This window comes from Pinus tabuliformis, chromosome 2_1, assembly GCF_031772625.1.
Source record: "Pinus tabuliformis cultivar Carrire ecotype Pingquan chromosome 2_1, CPIR1, whole genome shotgun sequence".
Taxonomy (NCBI): Eukaryota; Viridiplantae; Streptophyta; class Pinopsida; order Pinales; family Pinaceae; genus Pinus; species Pinus tabuliformis.
In genome coordinates, this window is record NC_142299.1 from 653,373,665 (window position 1) to 653,391,897 (window position 18,233).

The 18,233-nt window shown below is 36.1% G+C and overlaps 1 protein-coding gene across 1 annotated transcript; it reads left to right on the forward strand.

Moving 5' to 3' along the window:
* Nucleotides 1–7,826: 7,826 nt before the first annotated feature.
* On the forward strand, nt 7,827–8,683 carry LOC149202278 (uncharacterized). The gene has a single exon (XM_089401538.1). It carries the CDS (start codon nt 7,850–7,852, stop codon nt 8,681–8,683), a length of 834 nt encoding a protein of 277 aa, XP_089257664.1. The 5' UTR covers nt 7,827–7,849.
* Nucleotides 8,684–18,233: the final 9,550 nt, after the last annotated feature.

Sequence of the window (18,233 nt, forward strand, 5' to 3'; positions counted from 1 at the left end):
TTGAAGAAATGTTTTCCCCTGTAGAAAAGGTAGAAGCAATATTAATGTTTTTAGTGTTTACTTATCATGAGTTAAATTTTATTAGGTGGATGGTAAATCAACATTTCTAAATGAAAAGCTCAATGAAGAAGTATATATAGAGAATCCTAAATGGTCCCAATTGTCATACAATCATGAGGATGTATGCAGACTCAAAAAGTATTTGTACGGATTAAAGCAACCACCAAGGGGTATTCCATATTGGAAAAGTAAGCCAAGATGTGAGATAAAAGAAAATAGAGTGATGGTAAAGGGAGATGAGAGAAGATAAATACATGATCAACAATAATAACATATGTTTAGGCGGATTTGATTGCACATGAAGAATGATTAAATGGAAAGTTTGTAAATCGTGCTTGGTCTCATTTTGTTTGGTATAAGTGGTAGAAAAAATTAGTTTTTATCAGCCATTGGTTCTAACATCCCTATTATATAGACCAAGGGGGAGATTTTGTTTTTTCGAATAGTGATTGATGTGTTGGTGTTTTGATGCACTAGTATAACACAGAGGGCTTGGCATTAATGTTTAGAGAACATCCAACAATAGGTGCAAAGCACAACTATTAGAGATTTCACCCTAGCAAAGCTTAATTAATTGAAATAACCCCTTTGTAACCAAATGGTACAAGGGACACACATGGTCTGAAGCTCAGCTTAGGCATAGTGAAAATGTTCATCCCAAGGGAAATTCAATAGACAATGCAACTTGAACCACAACCATTTTCCATTTATGTCAAAATTGGAGAATGAGCATACATTAGAGTGAATGAGTAGAATTCAAAGCTAAAGAAAGAGTCAACATACTAATAAGGGGAGTCAAGCCCAATTCCATCAATGACTAGCAATGTCTACTATCATTTCCATCAATGCTAAAGGGGGAGATTGTTGAGTGTTTTGGGAGATAAATGAGTGTATTTATATTGATGTCATTGTCATTATCATTGATGTTATGGTTGCAATGTTGGTTGTATTTTGTCATTCTTTTTCAAGTGTAGGCTGTCTGGCTTGATGTCATGGACTAAGTTGCAGTTTGAGTAGCCCATTATTATAAGCATTTTGTCTACATTTTATTAGTCCAAATGAGCATGGAAGACATATGATTGGATATACTATTTTAATGCATGCCCAACTATATTTCACTCTTTCGAAGTCCCAAGGAATAAGGGGGGAAATGCGTTTTAAGTTTAAGTAGTTTAGGAATGGTTTTAGGATGGTAATGATTTTTCAGCATCCAGGTCATCTGAGTTGAATTACACAATGGTTTAGCTAAAAGAACTAGATATTGGATACATTCATAAAATTTTCTTACATCTGGGCACACAGGTCATTTGAGGGTGCAACCAAGAAGAACTTAACAAAGAGAAAAACCTCAAATACAATCCAGATGTTTTCTCTCCATCCAAGCATCTAAGGGCACAATGAGGATATGTGAAAATTATTTTCAACTACTGGTTTCCATCCCCAAATCCAAGGGAGGCTTGTTTCAAGCCCTCGACACTAAATAAATTTGACAAGGGATATTCAAGAATTCACTGTCCACTTTCATTTAAGGTGTTTCATGTACAATTGATCCTCGAACACTATATTTGAAAATACAATAGTTGTTAAGCCCCCAATAATAGTTCCTAATCCATATGAATTGATGTGGTTTACAATTCGAGGGTTAAGGCTAAAAATAAATTTAAGCTTTTGGTTATGCAAATAGTTGACTTGAAACAAAAGATGTTTGAATTGTGTCCAAATCTTGAAGTCTATGGGTATAAAATAGAATCTAAATGATGTGAAAATTAGTGATTTATCATGCCATTGTAACGTAAGATTTTCGTGGATAACTAGATTTTTGGTAATTTGTGAGAGGGAGCAGTGCTATAGACAATTAAAAGGAGATGAGTAATACATTTGAATAGGTTGATATAGAGTATGCTTAGGATTCTTTGTCAGAGGTTGAAGGTGCATAATTCCAAAGATCTAAAGCATTTCATAAACATGATTTAATTAGTTTGAGTAAAGAAATGATATGTGAAACTATTGTGTGAAAATGAATTATAGACCAGAAGAGTTTAGGAAATAGATGAGGAGTTATTGTAGAAAAAGAATATATGGAATTGATATATGGAGGAGATGTGGTGGAAGGTCAATTGGATCAGAGAACCATAGAGGTAAAGTGTACTATTGAGAAAGATACGAGTGTGAAAGAATATATGGAATTAGAGATTGTTCTCAAAGCAGAATTTAATCTAATAGTCATTGAATCAGAGTCTGAAAGTGTATGAAAAGAGGTTTGTGTGGGACAACAAGTTGGTTCTTAAAAATTATGGGCTTGGTTTGTCTTTCAATTCGGTACTTGTAAAAATCTGGGAGATTGGTGTTTCCTATAATTTTTGGGCCTACAATCAAGTGGGGATTGGTGTGTTCAGTAGGCTAGTTCCTACAAAAAAAGGAGGATTTGTGCCTCCTATAGGTTGGTTCCTACAAATATAAATATAGTTGAATTTCATGCTTACAAACATATATAATCAAATGAGGTTTTGGTGTTTTCTCTAGGATGGGTTTCCATGTATATCAGTTGTTCATATTTTCTACATATTGGTTGTTATATGATTGTGTTATATAATTTTTTACATATGCTTTATATTGATTCACCCACACCCCATCCCACTCCTAATGTAAACTTAATTTCCAGCACATATTTCTATTAATTATATAACCAGCTTACACCTATAAATAGTGATGATAAATGGTGAATTCCACCTATTAACTTAGAAAAAAGATGAGAGTGAAATAGGATGGTCCATCTAACTAGTAGGAAACCTTTTTTTGGCCTTTAAAGAGCCAATTCACATGACACAAAATATTTGGGATATAGCAATAGTATGAGAGACTAATTAAAAGAGGTGATGATAAGGGTTTCTCTAGAACCCTATAGAAAAATGAAAAAACTAGCATACGATGGATAGCTTTGTTGTCATAAACAAATGTTGAAATGGTCGGTTCTTTCATGAAGGGTAAGTTTGAAGGTTTCATGCCATGACATGCAAGAAGGAGAGGGGAGTATTATGGAACCTTAATTTCCCTTCCAATTCCATCGAATTGATTTGAAAAGTAACAATAACAGATAATAAATTGATTTTATCTCTATTTAAAATTTTAATAATTATGTCGTTAGGCATGTCTATTTTGCAATAGGTTTTTCATAATTTTAATTTAATTATCAATACATTATAAATGGAGGATAAGGATTTAACCTCTATGGAATACCCATAGAATATTTTTTGTAGTGGTGAGGATAGAGGGTTGAGATTTATCTCAAGGGTAGATATCTCATTTTTTCTTATCAATTAAAAAAAATATATATAAATTATAATTAAATAAAATATATAGAAAATATTTTTGTGTAAAATGAGTTATGGTTTTTTGGTCATGTGGTATTGATAAGGCATAGTATTTAGTGATAGTATGTAACAATGTCTATCCACAAGATAAGAGTCTCCATATTAAAGTAAGGTCAATGTCCATGAAGATTATTACATGTTTTTTTTTAAATTCACAAATGTTTTACTATTATATTAACTTTTTAATTATAATAATAATAAAATTATAAGTTATATAATTTCTAAGTTTTTTTTTTAATTTTCATATTATGAAATATATCATAAAATGAAATAATTTTTTTAATATCTATTAAAATTCACGAATTATTTAATTTATATAACTACACCAATTTTAACATATTGATAAAAAATAAATTCGGATCAACCAGTTCCCTACCAAATTCTTTATTTATACTCATTAAGAGATCCCATTAATTTGACATAGTATCCACTTCAAAGTTGCTTACTCGAAAAACAGAATAAATGATTGAGAGAAATATGAAACATATTTTTTAGTTAAAGATAATGTCTTACAAAGGATAGTGCAACTTTTTCTATTTATACCAATACTATCATATAGCATTTATTATTAAAAACAAATCTCCAAAAATTATTATGGAAATCATGCTCAATTTTGTCAAGATTTTCGGTATTCAATAATATTCCAAACCTTGGAACGTCATTATTGCACAAAGCCAAAACTCTCTATACGATAGATCATGTTCTATTTTATTAAGTGTATGATCATCCTCAGTTTGTTCCTTGCGCGTATATATATATATATATATATATATATATATATATATATATATATATATATATATATATATATATATATATATATAATCCTCAGTTTGTTCCTTGCGTGTATATATAAAATCATGTTTTATCTATCAAATGGGCATAAATCATTTCTATTTTGTGTCTTGGAAGGAAGGAAGGAAAGAAATTATTTCAACATCTACGAGGCTAAAAACAGCCTATGAGACGGATTGCTTCTTCATCAAGCCATTTTTCTGTGAAGTTTCACAATAAATCTTCCGAGATTCTCAACAAACCCCTCGTTAAATAGATTATCCCAAGAGCTAGTTGTTAGTATATCTGCATAACTTTCCATGTTTTCTTTGAAGGCCTCACATTCTAAAATGAAATGTTTTTCTATTTCCAATTTTACGGAAGAACAAAAAATGCACATTGTTTCCTCCCACACTTCTTTTGACATTTTCAAGCACCTTGTTTCACAATGGAGTTGATGAGAATTAGTCCTTAACTGGGCAATAAGAATTTTTGCTCTCGAAGAGATATTGGCCTCTATGTATGCTTTTGGTTGATGACTATGAGTGGGATTAAACACTTCAATATAATACTTTTTCTTCCTTCCTAGCTCATTATCCCAAGCACGGATGTGGAACTTTTCCATCACAAAAGCTTTTATCTATTTGTTGTTTATGGGACACACATCCATGCAAATACCCCATTTACTAAACCATTTGTTATTTTGATGCATCCAAGTTTTTTTTTCACAATCTGTCATTAACAACAACCTTAGGCCTTCTACCCTCTTCCATTTGCTCATTTTTTTTTTAAATGCCTTATGACTTGCACCATAGCAATTTCTTCAATAAGATCAACCTCTATTTCACTTAACAAGATAGCATAAGGAACTAGACTTTTAATCTTGAATTTGTTTGTAACCAAATGCTTCTGAATTTTCTCAATTTTTCTCCATACATGTCGGATGTACTACTTACCAATAGTTCACAACCATAGAGAATCAATGGAATCACTAGAAGCGCAAAAAGAGTTTGAGTGGTTTTACAGTCCCATAGATCTGCCTCTCTACACCTATTTTGAAAAGCATAAAATGATTTCCAATCCCCCAAAGTTCTTTTCTTTCTACAAGCATCCCAACTTAGATCTTTCTTGAAGTCAATTCTGAGGCATTTATAATCCGTAACTTCTTCGAGAATGTTGCCTTAAAAGTAGAACTTATGTTGGTTATGTTTTCTTTTCTTAGAGAAAACCACTACTTTCATTTTGCTAATATTGACTTGCATCCCCACACTTCTACAAAAATGCTCAAGGGATAATAAGAGCTCTTGCAAACCAATAGCTGATTTAGCAATCAGAATAAGGTCATCTGCATACAAAAGAAGCCTTATAATGAACTTGCCCAAATAGATACCATCACCCCCTTGCGAATTTAACCACTCCTCAACCTTGTCAATATATAAACCAAAAAGGGTAAGAGACAGTGGGCAACCTTGCTTGACCCCGATATCGCTTCTAAAACTTTTAGAAATTCATGCTGAAGTTCTAATTTTGACTTTCACCTCTTCATACAGCCTATGCACAGTTGCTCTCAAATGTTTAGGAACCCCAAGTTCCTCCATTCTATGCCAAAACTTATCCCTAGGAACCGGGTCAAACCTTTTTTGAAATCAACAAAGAAACAAAAGGCTTCTTCCTTTTTCTCCCAAACTTTTTCAATGACGTGCCTTAAAGTTATACAATGATCAACTGTAGAATGTTTAGGTCTAAAACCTCCTTGCCCTTTAGCACGCTTATCTCTTTCTTCTACTCACTTGTTAATTTTATTTTCTAGCATGCTTTCAAATACGTTTGCAAACAAAGGGTTTATCATGATGGTCCTATAATTGGAGGGATTATGGACGTCAACATTCTTGAAAAGAGGTATTGGAAGACTAGTTTTCCAATCTGTGGCGAGGCCCTGTTGTACGATGTTGTTGAATTTTTTTGTAATGTGAGTTGCAAGGATCTTTGAGCCCCACTTTAGATATTCTGCTTAGAGTTCAGCTAAGTCTTTTTCTTTTCCAACACCCAACTTCTTGATACCCATCTCTACCTCTTGCACCATGAAAAGTTTAGTATGAGCCTTGACCAAGGGGGGAGCATCAACCTTGGGATCTTGCTCATAGCGTTGTCTTGCATAGTCAAACCATTTAGAAGTTTTAATACTATTTCCAATTTGTATCTTTTTTAGTTGGAGGTCCTTCCAAAATAATTTGGGATTATTTTTCCTAAGGAAAATTAGTTTTTCCCTACTTGAAACCATGAAATCAGCCTTGTTCTTGCTTAATAACTACTTGTAGACTTTGAGCTTTATAAATATATATAATTTTAATATATTATAAATATTCACTCTATTTAATTTTTAAAATATTAATATAAAAGTAAATGGAATCCTAGGTTCGCTATTATTGGATAGTTTTACATCCCTCCTTATTATCCACCATGTTGATCACCCATCGTTTCGAATCCTTTGCCCCCTCTATCATTTTATATATATATATTTAAAATGACGTTCGTAAGCTACCTTAAATGATGCTTGGATCATATAACTTTCTATTGACAACTATTTTTACGGTCTTGCACAGCAAAGTAAAAGACAAAATAATATAAAGGTGTTTTCAATTGATTGCCGTGAAGAAAGCTATAAAGCAAAGGAAGATTTGACATTAAAGTTACAAAGCAAGCAAGGACAGATTTAATGACATTGACCAGTAAGCATGTGGAGCTGTCTGAAACTTTTGTTTTTGATGCAAAGGGGATTGACTAAATGTTGATAATATTAAGAATTTCCTAGATGAAATCATGACACAGCAGTATCACCAATCGCAGCAGTGGTATACTTATTTCAGTTTGCAATGCTTTCTCTGTACCCTGTATAGGGTTTCCTCGAATTGCTTCATAGCTATTGGATTTCTGTTTGTCATAGAGAGTTTTTTTCCATTTACCCCGTGGTAGTGGACTCACCAACCTTCGAGCTTAATCAGAGGAGAAGAATTATATTTATCTAATTATTCAATTTCCTAGAACTTTTTGTGGGACTCCTTCCCTGTGTTGCATTCATGTCGCTGATCTTCTATGTCGGTATAATATCTTGCTTTATGGAGATTTGACGGAGTAAAAGGAATTGTTTTTATGGAGTCGGCATCTTGCTTAATAGTACTGGTAGTCCTTAAATTCCCTTCAAATTGTTTAATCTTCTCTACACTCTCTTTTCGCTTTTGTTCCATGGATTCTGTTGGTTACAGCTTTTAATTTTCCGAGTTAAAGTCTCAGTTTTGTAACTTTGTAACCCTTCAAATCTTCATATAGCGGGGATTTCTCCTGTATTCATTCTGGGCTTTGGATATTGTTTTGATTTCAATTTCATTACAGTTCGTCTTAGGTCGTGGTAAACAATGTGCAAAACTAACTGTTTTACAGGAAATAATTCCCACAGTATGAAACTGTTAGAATGGAATTTAGTTTTAGAAATGGCTTTATCTGTTATTGTGAATTCAATACCCTACGTGGTTTAATGTTTGGCTTCGTTGCTTGAAATTTATATACTCATTTTCTTCTTGGTTGAATATGTGGTGTATCAGTTATGAATGAAATAGCAACAGCATAAGCGCTCGGAGTGCAGTCTGATGGAATATAATCACAGAGTTGGAATTAGACGCGGTGTCAGGAACCCTAATTATAATGCCATGGGAGCTTGGAAAAATAAGAACAATGGCGTTGTTATAAGGAAGATCATGCTAATCTGCAATGACCCAGATGCCACAGACCTCTCAAGCGATGATGAATTGAATCCTGCGTCTCACAAGAGATTGGTTCACGAGATTCAAATACCATTAAATTGCTCAGATGGTTCAAAAAATCAGTGCAAACCCATGTTCAAATCCAGGAAATCCAAAGTCCCCAGCAAGAGAAACAGCGACCGGTGTAACCCAGGCTTCAAACTAGGGTCTTCAAAGAGTTGTAAATATCGTGGAGTGAGACGAAGAAAATGGGGCAAATGGGCTGCAGAGATCAGAGATCTTTCTAGAGGAGTAAGGCTATGGCTTGGAACTCATGACACAGCAGAAACAACTGCATTGGCTTATGATAATTCTACAAAGAAGCTCAGAGGACCTTTAGCATTCACCAACTTTGCTTATACACAAACAACAGCAGCTCCATGTTCGGCATTATCGTTATCAGAATCTTGCATTTCAGATGAAAATTCACCTGGGGATTACTTTGCAGTCTCTTCTTCAAGTTCTGAACAGCAAATGGGCACACCAGATTCATCACGTCTGCTATTCAATCATTCACTTGATCATGAATCTTACTTCATGGAAGAGTTTGGACACATTTTTGAAATGGATGACTGTGGAATATCAGCACTAACAAAGATGAATATGGACTCTCTGGATCTGCCCGGAGAAGAAAATGATATTCCGAGCTTTTGTTATTCTGGTTTAATGACAAATTTCTGAAATTGCTATAGCCTCAGATAGTTTGTACAACATAGTTATGTTCATGGCTAAAGAGTGGCAGCAGTACTAAAGCAACTGCCCTCCCAAAGAATGGGTACCTCGTGTTTTCGGGTGAGGAATGTGACTCTTCGGTTTGTGCAAGTGCTTCATAGCCTTCCATGTGACTGGTATTTCCTTGCTCTCTGATATATGGAATGGCATTCTGTATTCCATCCGGTATTCAACGTGTTTGATTTTACAAAGCTGGAAGCATTGATCTAGAATTATTTTTTCAATAGGTTTTATTAGCACTCTTAGGTATAAGATGATTTTGCAAAGAACCAGGGAATATACTACAATTTGTAATGCCCAAAGGTGATTAGCTTGAGAATGGTAATGATAGCCATTCTGACTTTAGTTATCATAAACAGTTCAAAGATTATCTAAAAGTTCAACACATAATTCATATTCATTTATTCCATATTTATTCCATATTTATTAAGTAAATCAAATTGGCGCTCTAGTATGAATATGCTTAATTATAGTTAAGAAACAGAATTTTCACAACAAACTGGTTTTCATATAAGTAAACTTTTTTGACCAATTTCATTTAATATAAGTTATAGATAAAAAAGAGTTACTCTATGCTCATTAAATAAATACTTCATATTCATTATATAAACTCAATTTACAATCTAACATATACCTTTTTTAAGAAGGAAAACAACCATTGGTTTTTATAGATGAACTAGTACAATTTTGAAATATATATAGTTTAGCAAGCATAAAGTATCAAAGTTGTCTATCTATCAGATTTTCACTCACTGGTTTTTATAGATGAACCATTACAATTTTAAAATATACATATTTTCGCAAGCATAAAGTATCACAATTGTCTACATATCAAATTTTCATCATCTACCCATGCAAAATGTATCTCAGAAATGTTGCATCCTTCAATATGATTAGTATCCATAGTCTCAATACATAGTAACAAAAACACCCCGTGGTGTATCATAAGCACAGCGAAACTTAGAAAATAAAATGCAGTAAAACATATAGTAATACCCCTTTTATCGACATGGGAGAGGAATGTTCATCTCTTGCATAAGTTGGTCCCCATCAAACCTATATATGATCAAGATATTTGCCATTGCCTAGAGTCCCCTTTTGGACATAGAATTAGCAATTGTATTTTGTTCCCTAGGAATGTGGGAGAAAGTGATATGTTGAAAAGAGTCTTTGAGGATATGTAGATGTTTGAACCAACCCACCAGGTGTGGTAGAGATATGGAGTTGTTTCCATTCATATACTCAATGAGTACTTTTGAGTCTCCCATAATTAGAAGATTTTGAATATTCAATTGTTTTGCATACCACATAGTCCCACACATTCCCAGAGTTTATGCTTGATTCCCACCATGCCATTGTATTTTGTAGTTCCTTTCTTGTGTGATTCCCAGCCAGCCTCCACATCCACATAGTCTTGTTTGTGCAGCTCCATCAAAATATCAGTCATGGAAACCGATCAATATTGGTCGTAGTTAGACACTCATGTCTGGTTTTTATTTTGATAGGACCCATCTAATGAGGCTCATCAATAGGTAAATTATATGGACCTTAATACCACTCTCGAGTTTATTAAAATAAACTTTTCTCACATTCATTTACATGTTTTATTATATTTTTCTTAGTGAGAAGGGTAAAGATGAGATGTTACGTCATGTGGCCTAATGTGCATTAATTGCAGGATTTGGAAAAATTTTGGCTAATTTAAGTGCAATAACTTGAAGTAGACAAGCAAGATGGATTTTAGGAGATTGGATCTCCCTCCTTAACTCCTCACTCACTTGAATATTCCTCCACTAGATCTCATCATCTCAGAGTTGCGAGCAGCCAAGTCACCGAGGTCATTGGTAGCCAAGCTAGTGATAGTTGAAAACAAGTTGATCTCGAGTTTGGATCCAAGCCTCCCTAAATTTAAGGAAGTTGTTTGTAGCTTCAGTTGGATTCAACTTTTTTTGTTGTATCCAAGAGGCATTTCTCAAGATAAGACATCATGACTCATAACTCTTATGTATTTATGATATTTTAGTGAAAATGAAAAGAATTCCATTGATCCAGCACTGAGTTGACTCAGAGGGTTGAAGCTATTGGGTTGGGGCCCAACCCTACCAGCACATGTTCCTCTTTCTGTAGTATGCTTAGATTTCATTCATAGTTAGTTGCTGAAGTGATTTTTATTTTTTTTAATCTGCAAGTATTTGGATGATTACTTTGTTTGCTTCCCCTTGTGGATAGATATATCAGTGGTACAATAGTGATAGTATAAACTTGAGCAAAACTTGTGATAATGGCCTTTGCCGCATCTCCCTTATGAGATCATGGGTTGAGGGTTCCATACACACAACCCAAAAATAAATTTATTGTGTGACTACTGCGTAACTTAGGATTTCTTGTGAATAAATCATTGTCTCTAAATTTCTTAGAAGTATTTGCAATTTTCATTTTGATCTCTTGAGTTTGCTATGGTTTAGAAGCACTTCCATTCATAAACTTAGCCATTAGCTATTAATAACTCTATTTTTCCTACATTCAACTCATCTTTTTCATGTATAAATGAAGTTGTGCATAAATGAAGAAATGAGTGTATGTTGTTGTAGGAGCTTCTGATCTGCAGGGAGACCTCATCTCATTTGTCTCATCCAACTCTTCTCCACCTATGCTACCGAAGTCCACCAAACCTTAATCTGAATTCTTGTTTTGTAAGCAAAGTGGACATTTTCCTTGAGCAAGTCCAACCATATTGAAGTCTCGGACAGGGCCTTGGGTACTGTGTACCTCCTCTATCCCTTATTTCCCCATCATACACCTTTCCCACACTCCATTCTACCTTTCCTATCTCCTTATAAGCTTTCGGCCCGTTTCCTATAGTAAAATACGGCATCCTGTAGTAGAAATAGGACATCTTGTAGTACTATAGGAAACCCTATAGCAACATGTTTTAAGCCTGAATTGAGCATAAATGGTCATCTATGGTTAGCTTAGATCCCCACTTCACTTTCATACCCTTCACTCCATTCCAGACCTGTTTTCTCGTACTTGTCTCCCATGCAAAAGAACAAATTGGTTAAATTAGCATTTGCATTCATAAAATTGAAAATAAAAAAGATTTTTTCTGCAATTTCTAAGTTAGCACGTGCATGTAGTAATCACAGTAATTCTTAGATAAAATTTCATGCTGAGTTAGTCTAGATAACTAGATGTTATATACAAGGATAAGTTAGGTCTCTTTTACAAGCAAAATGTGTAGATGCTTAGCTAGATGATTTCATGTCACTTTATAGAACCTTCAAATTCAGCACTTTCATTTCCTAGAGTAAGTAGCATTCCCTTTTTGCATTAAGAATAAATTTCCCATTTCCATTTGGTAGTTAGACTCCTTCTAATCAATAGAACACTGGCTTGAAGAAACCTAGTGGTCTATCGCCCGAATTGAAAAGTGGGAACAGTAGACCACTATATACAACAGTTTCACTGTCAATTTTGTACGAACCCGAGTTGATGAAGTAAAGTTGGTAGCCATAGAATTTGCAACGTTCTTATTGCAATACTGGTGCTCATCACTTTTCGGCACCGTTGCTGGTAGGTGAGTAAGTAGAGGTGATTCCTTATTTCCCTTTCCCCCATTCAATAAATAGTTGAAATCTTTGCTTTCTTTCCAATTCTACAAAGTAGTTCCATTCAACAAATAGTTGCAATCCTTGCTTTCTTTCCAAGTCTACAAATAGTTCCATTTAGAAAATAGTTGTAAATATTTTCTTTCTTTCCATTCTGTAAGCAATTATGAAAAAGACCCTAGAGAAAAATCAATTTCCTTTCATGCCTCATAGGCGTAGAGACAACTTAGGAAACATTTTGCCAAATACCCCCACCGCATCTAACAACCAACCTTCCCGATTCTTCGGTGGTTGTGAGCTAGAGGACCTATAAGGTGAACAACCATATATCTCGGAAGAGCCTTTTGGGGAAGAAGAACAAGAGAGCATTCCACCAACCTACACCATGGTTGAAAATAGAAATCGGAATGAAGACAAAGGAGCTGAAAATAGAGCTAAGGGTTCTTTTCCCATTAATAAACTAATGGAGATGCTATGATGAAAAACATAAGCCCGTCTACCCTTCATCACTTCCATGGCTTAACCTCAGAGGACCCAGATACCTTTTTGTTTGTGTTTGTTGTCATATTCCAAACTTATGATTAAACCACCAATGACGAAAAGTTCGAATTGTTTCCATCCACTGTCAAAGATGCAAACTTGTGTCGATTCATGGGGTTATCTGGGGACAACATCACCACTTGGGCTCAGATGCAACATGCCTTCAAAAATAAGTATAGGGACTATTGTGGGTCTAAAAATATAAAAGAGGAAATTTTTGGAACGAGCTTGGGACATGATGAATCTTTGGAAGATTATGAGGAAAGGTTCCAACTCAGCTAGAAAAGGGGCAGGCACACCCTCTATTCTGAATCACTCAAGCTATTCCATCTTAGAGGGATCAGGGAAGAAATCCTAGGAAACTTAAACCTATTGTGAGGAGGGGACATATATCAGTTACCCTATGATGAACTCAAGACAGTTTTCCAAAATCATTCTAGGGTAGCCAGAAACAAGGGTAGGGCTAGTCAAGCTTTGGCCAATTCATCCTCCTCCAACACATCCATAAGACATGAAACTGAGAACATTGTAGAAGACTTCAAGAGTGAAATTATGTATACCCTTGCTCTACAAATGGACACCATGCACATCAAGAGGAAGTGGGAGGATAGTTGTCTTCTGCCCTAGATGCACAAGAAGGCACCCTATGAATGAATGTCCATTGAATCTTATAGAGATCTACTCAGTCTATGAGGAGAACCAATACACAGACAAGTGCCCTTCTCTGCCTGGATTGAAAATTGTGTATCAAGGAACTAAAGGGGTGACTGAATAACTCTATTACATCAACTAAAGGAGGCCTCAAGGAGCTCGACCAGACTAGCAAGGCATGCATGGGGCATCCTATTCATATTATAACCCTAACCAGAATGCATTGATTCCCCTTTGGTGCCCTCCTACTCATCCTTCATTGTCCACACCTTCTACCTGGCCTTTTGCACCTCAATACCATTCCCAACCTACTAACCAAACACTTCAGCCATATTCTCCTCCACAACCTCACTAGATTGTTCCATCCTAGGGATGGGCGCCCCCATACAACCAATATCCATCCTTACTGCCTCCACCTCCATCTCAGTCACAACTCCTTCACCTTACTCCACCTAAGCAACCTCATATGCCTGCTCAACCAAATCTGAACACGAATAACAGACAAGCACATCATGTCTACTATGGGGAAGCACCTTACCCTGCTTATGCTATGGAAATTCAAGAAATCAACCTCAGGTCTGGAAGAGTGATTTCAGATAATCAATCTCCATCTCCACCTAAGGTGCTTAAAGAGGAAGACGAGGAGAGTGCCCCTCAAGCTAATCCACCCCTTTTTTTGAGAGATTAATCCATCCTATCCAACACACCCTAGAAACTAAGACTGAACTTCTGAGTGAATTGAAAAACCTGTGTGTTAAAATCCCACTCATCCAAGCTATCAAGGATGTCCCCATATACAATAAGTTAATGAAGGGGAAATTCTTTAAACATCCTAGTAGGCGAAAGAAAGGCACCCCTACCACTAAATATCATTGGACAACCATCTGAGTTAATGTTGGGGTGGGGATTTCCCCAAACAATCTATATCCTGGAAGTCCTATGGTAGATGTGCACATCGATGTTACCATTGTCCCCCATACCTTTATCGACCTTGGGACTTAAATTGATGTGATGACTAAGGAGACTATGCTTAAAATAGATCTTTAAGGATCATTAAGAAAGACCACAATAGTCTTGCAGCTTGCAAACAGGTCCATAGTAGCTCCTAAGGAAGTTGTTGAGGATGTGATGGTCTTCATTGATTCCTGGGAATACCCTGCTAACTTCTTAGTTCTCTAAGCTAAGGCCAAGTTCAATGGTTATCCTCTCGTCCTTGGAAGGACATGGGTAGCCACTGTTGATGCTTACATAAGTTGCAGGGCTAGGAATATGGCCATTAAAAATGGGATTTGTCCAAACAATTGGTCTTATACCCTCCTGCTCAACCATCTGTGGAGCATGACTTACCTTTATGGTTAGAGGAGGAAGAGGAAGATGAAGTCTATTCTTCTCAAATATGTACCCTAGATGATACTATAGGAGGGGGTCAACCTGATGAACATGACCTGATTGATCAAATCCTCCAGAATCATCCCCCCCAACACCATGTCTCTTGAGGAGTTTGTGAAGGAAGATGAGGATAACCACTGGACTGATTTGTGCCTAGCTGACTCAAGTCCTACTCATGTCAAGATGAGAGCATTTAGTCCTGAAAAAACATTCAAAATCAACCCCTCTCTATCTACACATCAAAAAGAGGAGTTATGTGAGATGATAAGAAATAATATGGATGCCTTTGCATGGAGCTACAAGGAGATGAAGGGACTACACCCTTCGGTCTGTACTCACCACATTTACATCAAGGAAGGCTACAAGCTAGTGTGCCAACCTTAGAAGAGAATGAACCCAACCCTAAAGGATATAATCAAGGAAGAACTGTAAAAGTCGTTGGATGCAGGGTTCACTTACCCCATTTCAAATAATGAGTGGGTATCTCCTCTGGTTCTTTTTCCAAAGAAAAATGGGAGGTGGAGGATCTGTGTGGTCTACGGAGAGCTAAACAAAGACATAAAAAGGGACCATTTCCCTCTATCTTTCATTGACCAAGTATTAGACGGTCTGGAAGGAAAGAAGTTCTTCTCTTTCCTCGATGGATTCAATGGTTACAATTAGATCCAGATCAACCCATAGGACCAAGATAAAACTACCTTCACCTGTCCTTGGGGTACCTTTTCTTATAGTGCCCTTCCTTTCAGATTACGTAATGCCCCTGCCCATTTTCAGAGGGTAATCCTGAGGATCTTTGCAGAGCTAGTCCATGACTCTGTGGAAATTTATATGGATGATTTCACATCCTATGGGTGTGATTTCCTATAGGTTCTCTCTAACTTGGGAAAAGTATTAAACAAATGCATTGAAATGAACTTATCCCTTAGTCCTGAGAAGTTTGAGTTCTTGATGACTATAGAGAGTATTTTAGGTCACTCAATATCCCAGGAAGTACTGCAAGTGGACCCAAATAAAATTGTTATGATAAAGAGGGTCCCTACTCCTTAGATGCAGAGGGATGTCAAAAATTTCTTAGGTTTAGTGGGATACTATAGGAGAACCATAAAATGCTTCTACAAAGTAGCGTCACATTTTTTTGGATTATTGGCCAAGGACTCTGAATTTTTATGGTTAGAAAGCTGCCAAGAGGCCCTACAAACCCTAAAAGACAAATTGACTACTACACCTATTCTCCGAGGCCCAAATTGGGCTCTTCCTTTCACATTCATGTTGATTTCTCTTGCAAAGCTATAGGAGCATCTCTAGGCTAGATAGATGACAGTTACCTTATGCCATTTACTTCATCAACAAAAATCTATCCAAGGCTTAATTGAACTATATTGTGACTGAAAAAGAGCTCCTAGCTATTGTCCATTCCTTGAAAAAATTTAGACATTACATCACTGGTTACCAAACATTTGTACATACTGACCATGATGCTATTAAATATTTGATGAACAAGCCTGATGTGAATGCTCGAATTATTAGATGATTGCTTTTGTTACAACAGTTTGATCTAACTATCATTGATAAGCCTAGTAGGGAAAATGTAGCTGCAGATTTTTTTTCCAGGCTGGCTTTGCCTGTAGGTGATGAAGGAATGGTTGATGACTAGCTACCAGATGAGCTTTCATTTGTTATTTCAATTCTCTATTCGTGGTTTGGGGACATAGCCAACTACTTAGTGGCTGCACAATTCTCTCCAAAAGTGTCCTCCAAGTAAAAGAGAAGAATTATAAGGAAAAGCACACCATTCACTTGGATTGGGGGAAATATCTTCAATCTAGGCCTAGATCAAATTATCAGATGATGTGTCAAGAAGGACAATGTTTTTGACATCCTTCTACCCTTTCATGATGGGCCTTGTGGAGATCACTTTGCAGCCAAGGGAATAACCTTCAAGGTACTACAATCTAGCTACTATTGGTGCACTCTCCACCAAGATGCAAGAACATATACTATCCAATTTGACCGGTGTCAAAGAATGGGGAAACCTACTCCCAGGGATGAAATTCCTTCGCAAACTCAAGTGACTTTTGAGCCATTTAACAAGTTGGGCATGGATTTCAATGGGCCCATTGATCCACCATTAGGACATAAAAGGTACATAAGTGTGTGCATTGACTACTTGACAAAGTGGGTTGAAACTAACGTTTTCAAGGTAGCCACAGAAGATAAAGTGGTTGAGTTCTTGAGGGAGAAATTGTTTTACAAGTTTGGGTACCCTAGAGAGCTAGACACTGATTAGGGCACTCAATTCACCTCACACATGATTGAGAATATGTTAAGCCAACATAATATCAAGCACAATAAATCAACTCCTTACCACCCTCAGACCAATGGACAAGTAGAGGTTACCAACAAAGCATTGGAAAACATTCTCACAAAGGTGGTGAGCAACAATAGAAAAGATTGGGCTGACAGATTAGTGGAGGCCATTTGGGCCGATAATACAACTTAGAATAAAACTACTAGTTTCACCCCTTATGATTTGGTCTATGGGAAGAAATCTTTTTTCTCCATTGATTTTGAGTACAACACTTTAAGAATGGTAGCACAGTTGGATTTGGATGTTACAAGGGTACAACAAGAGAGGATGCTCCAGCTTAATGGGTTAGATGAATTTAGGATGCAGGCCCACATACACACATAGGTGACTCAAGTACAAATAAAGGTTTGGCATGAAAAAAATATCAAAGAAAAAATGTTTCAAGAATGTGATTGTGCTCTACTGTATGACTCCATGTTCAAGGATTTCAAGGACAAGTTGATGACTAGATGGCAGGGCCCATATGTGATAGAAAAGTCTCACGAGAATGGGGTTGTTCAGATAAGAACCATTGGTGAAGAAGGTATCCCCTTGCTTGCTAATGGGTATAGATTGAAAGCCTACAAAAAGCCTCTGTCAAAGGAAGATTTCGTTAGTAGTATCAGTCAGGCAGTGATGGTGATTGGAGGTGCCTCAGCTTCCACTTCACCAAATTCTTGAAGACTATTGAGTTTTTTTAAAAAATGAAAAAAAGAATAAAGACAATAAGATACCTAGTTGAAAACCTCTAGGAGACACCTAAGGCCCACTTTTGGGTTGGAAACCTCCTTGAGGTAGCCCAAGAGTGAAGAAATAACATAAAGAAAAAATAAAAGATCGATGGGCTAAAACCTCCCTTGAACTTCCTAGGGTAGGCATACAGGTTGAAATCCTCCTTTGATGCAACCTAAGTGTCTTTCAAAAAGAGAAAAAAAAACACAAAAATGTTATGGCATGGACCTCA

Bases quoted from the DNA above. Each gene is read 5' to 3' on its own strand.
- LOC149202278 (XM_089401538.1), top strand. From the start codon at position 7,850: ATGGAATATAATCACAGAGTTGGAATTAGACGCGGTGTCAGGAACCCT.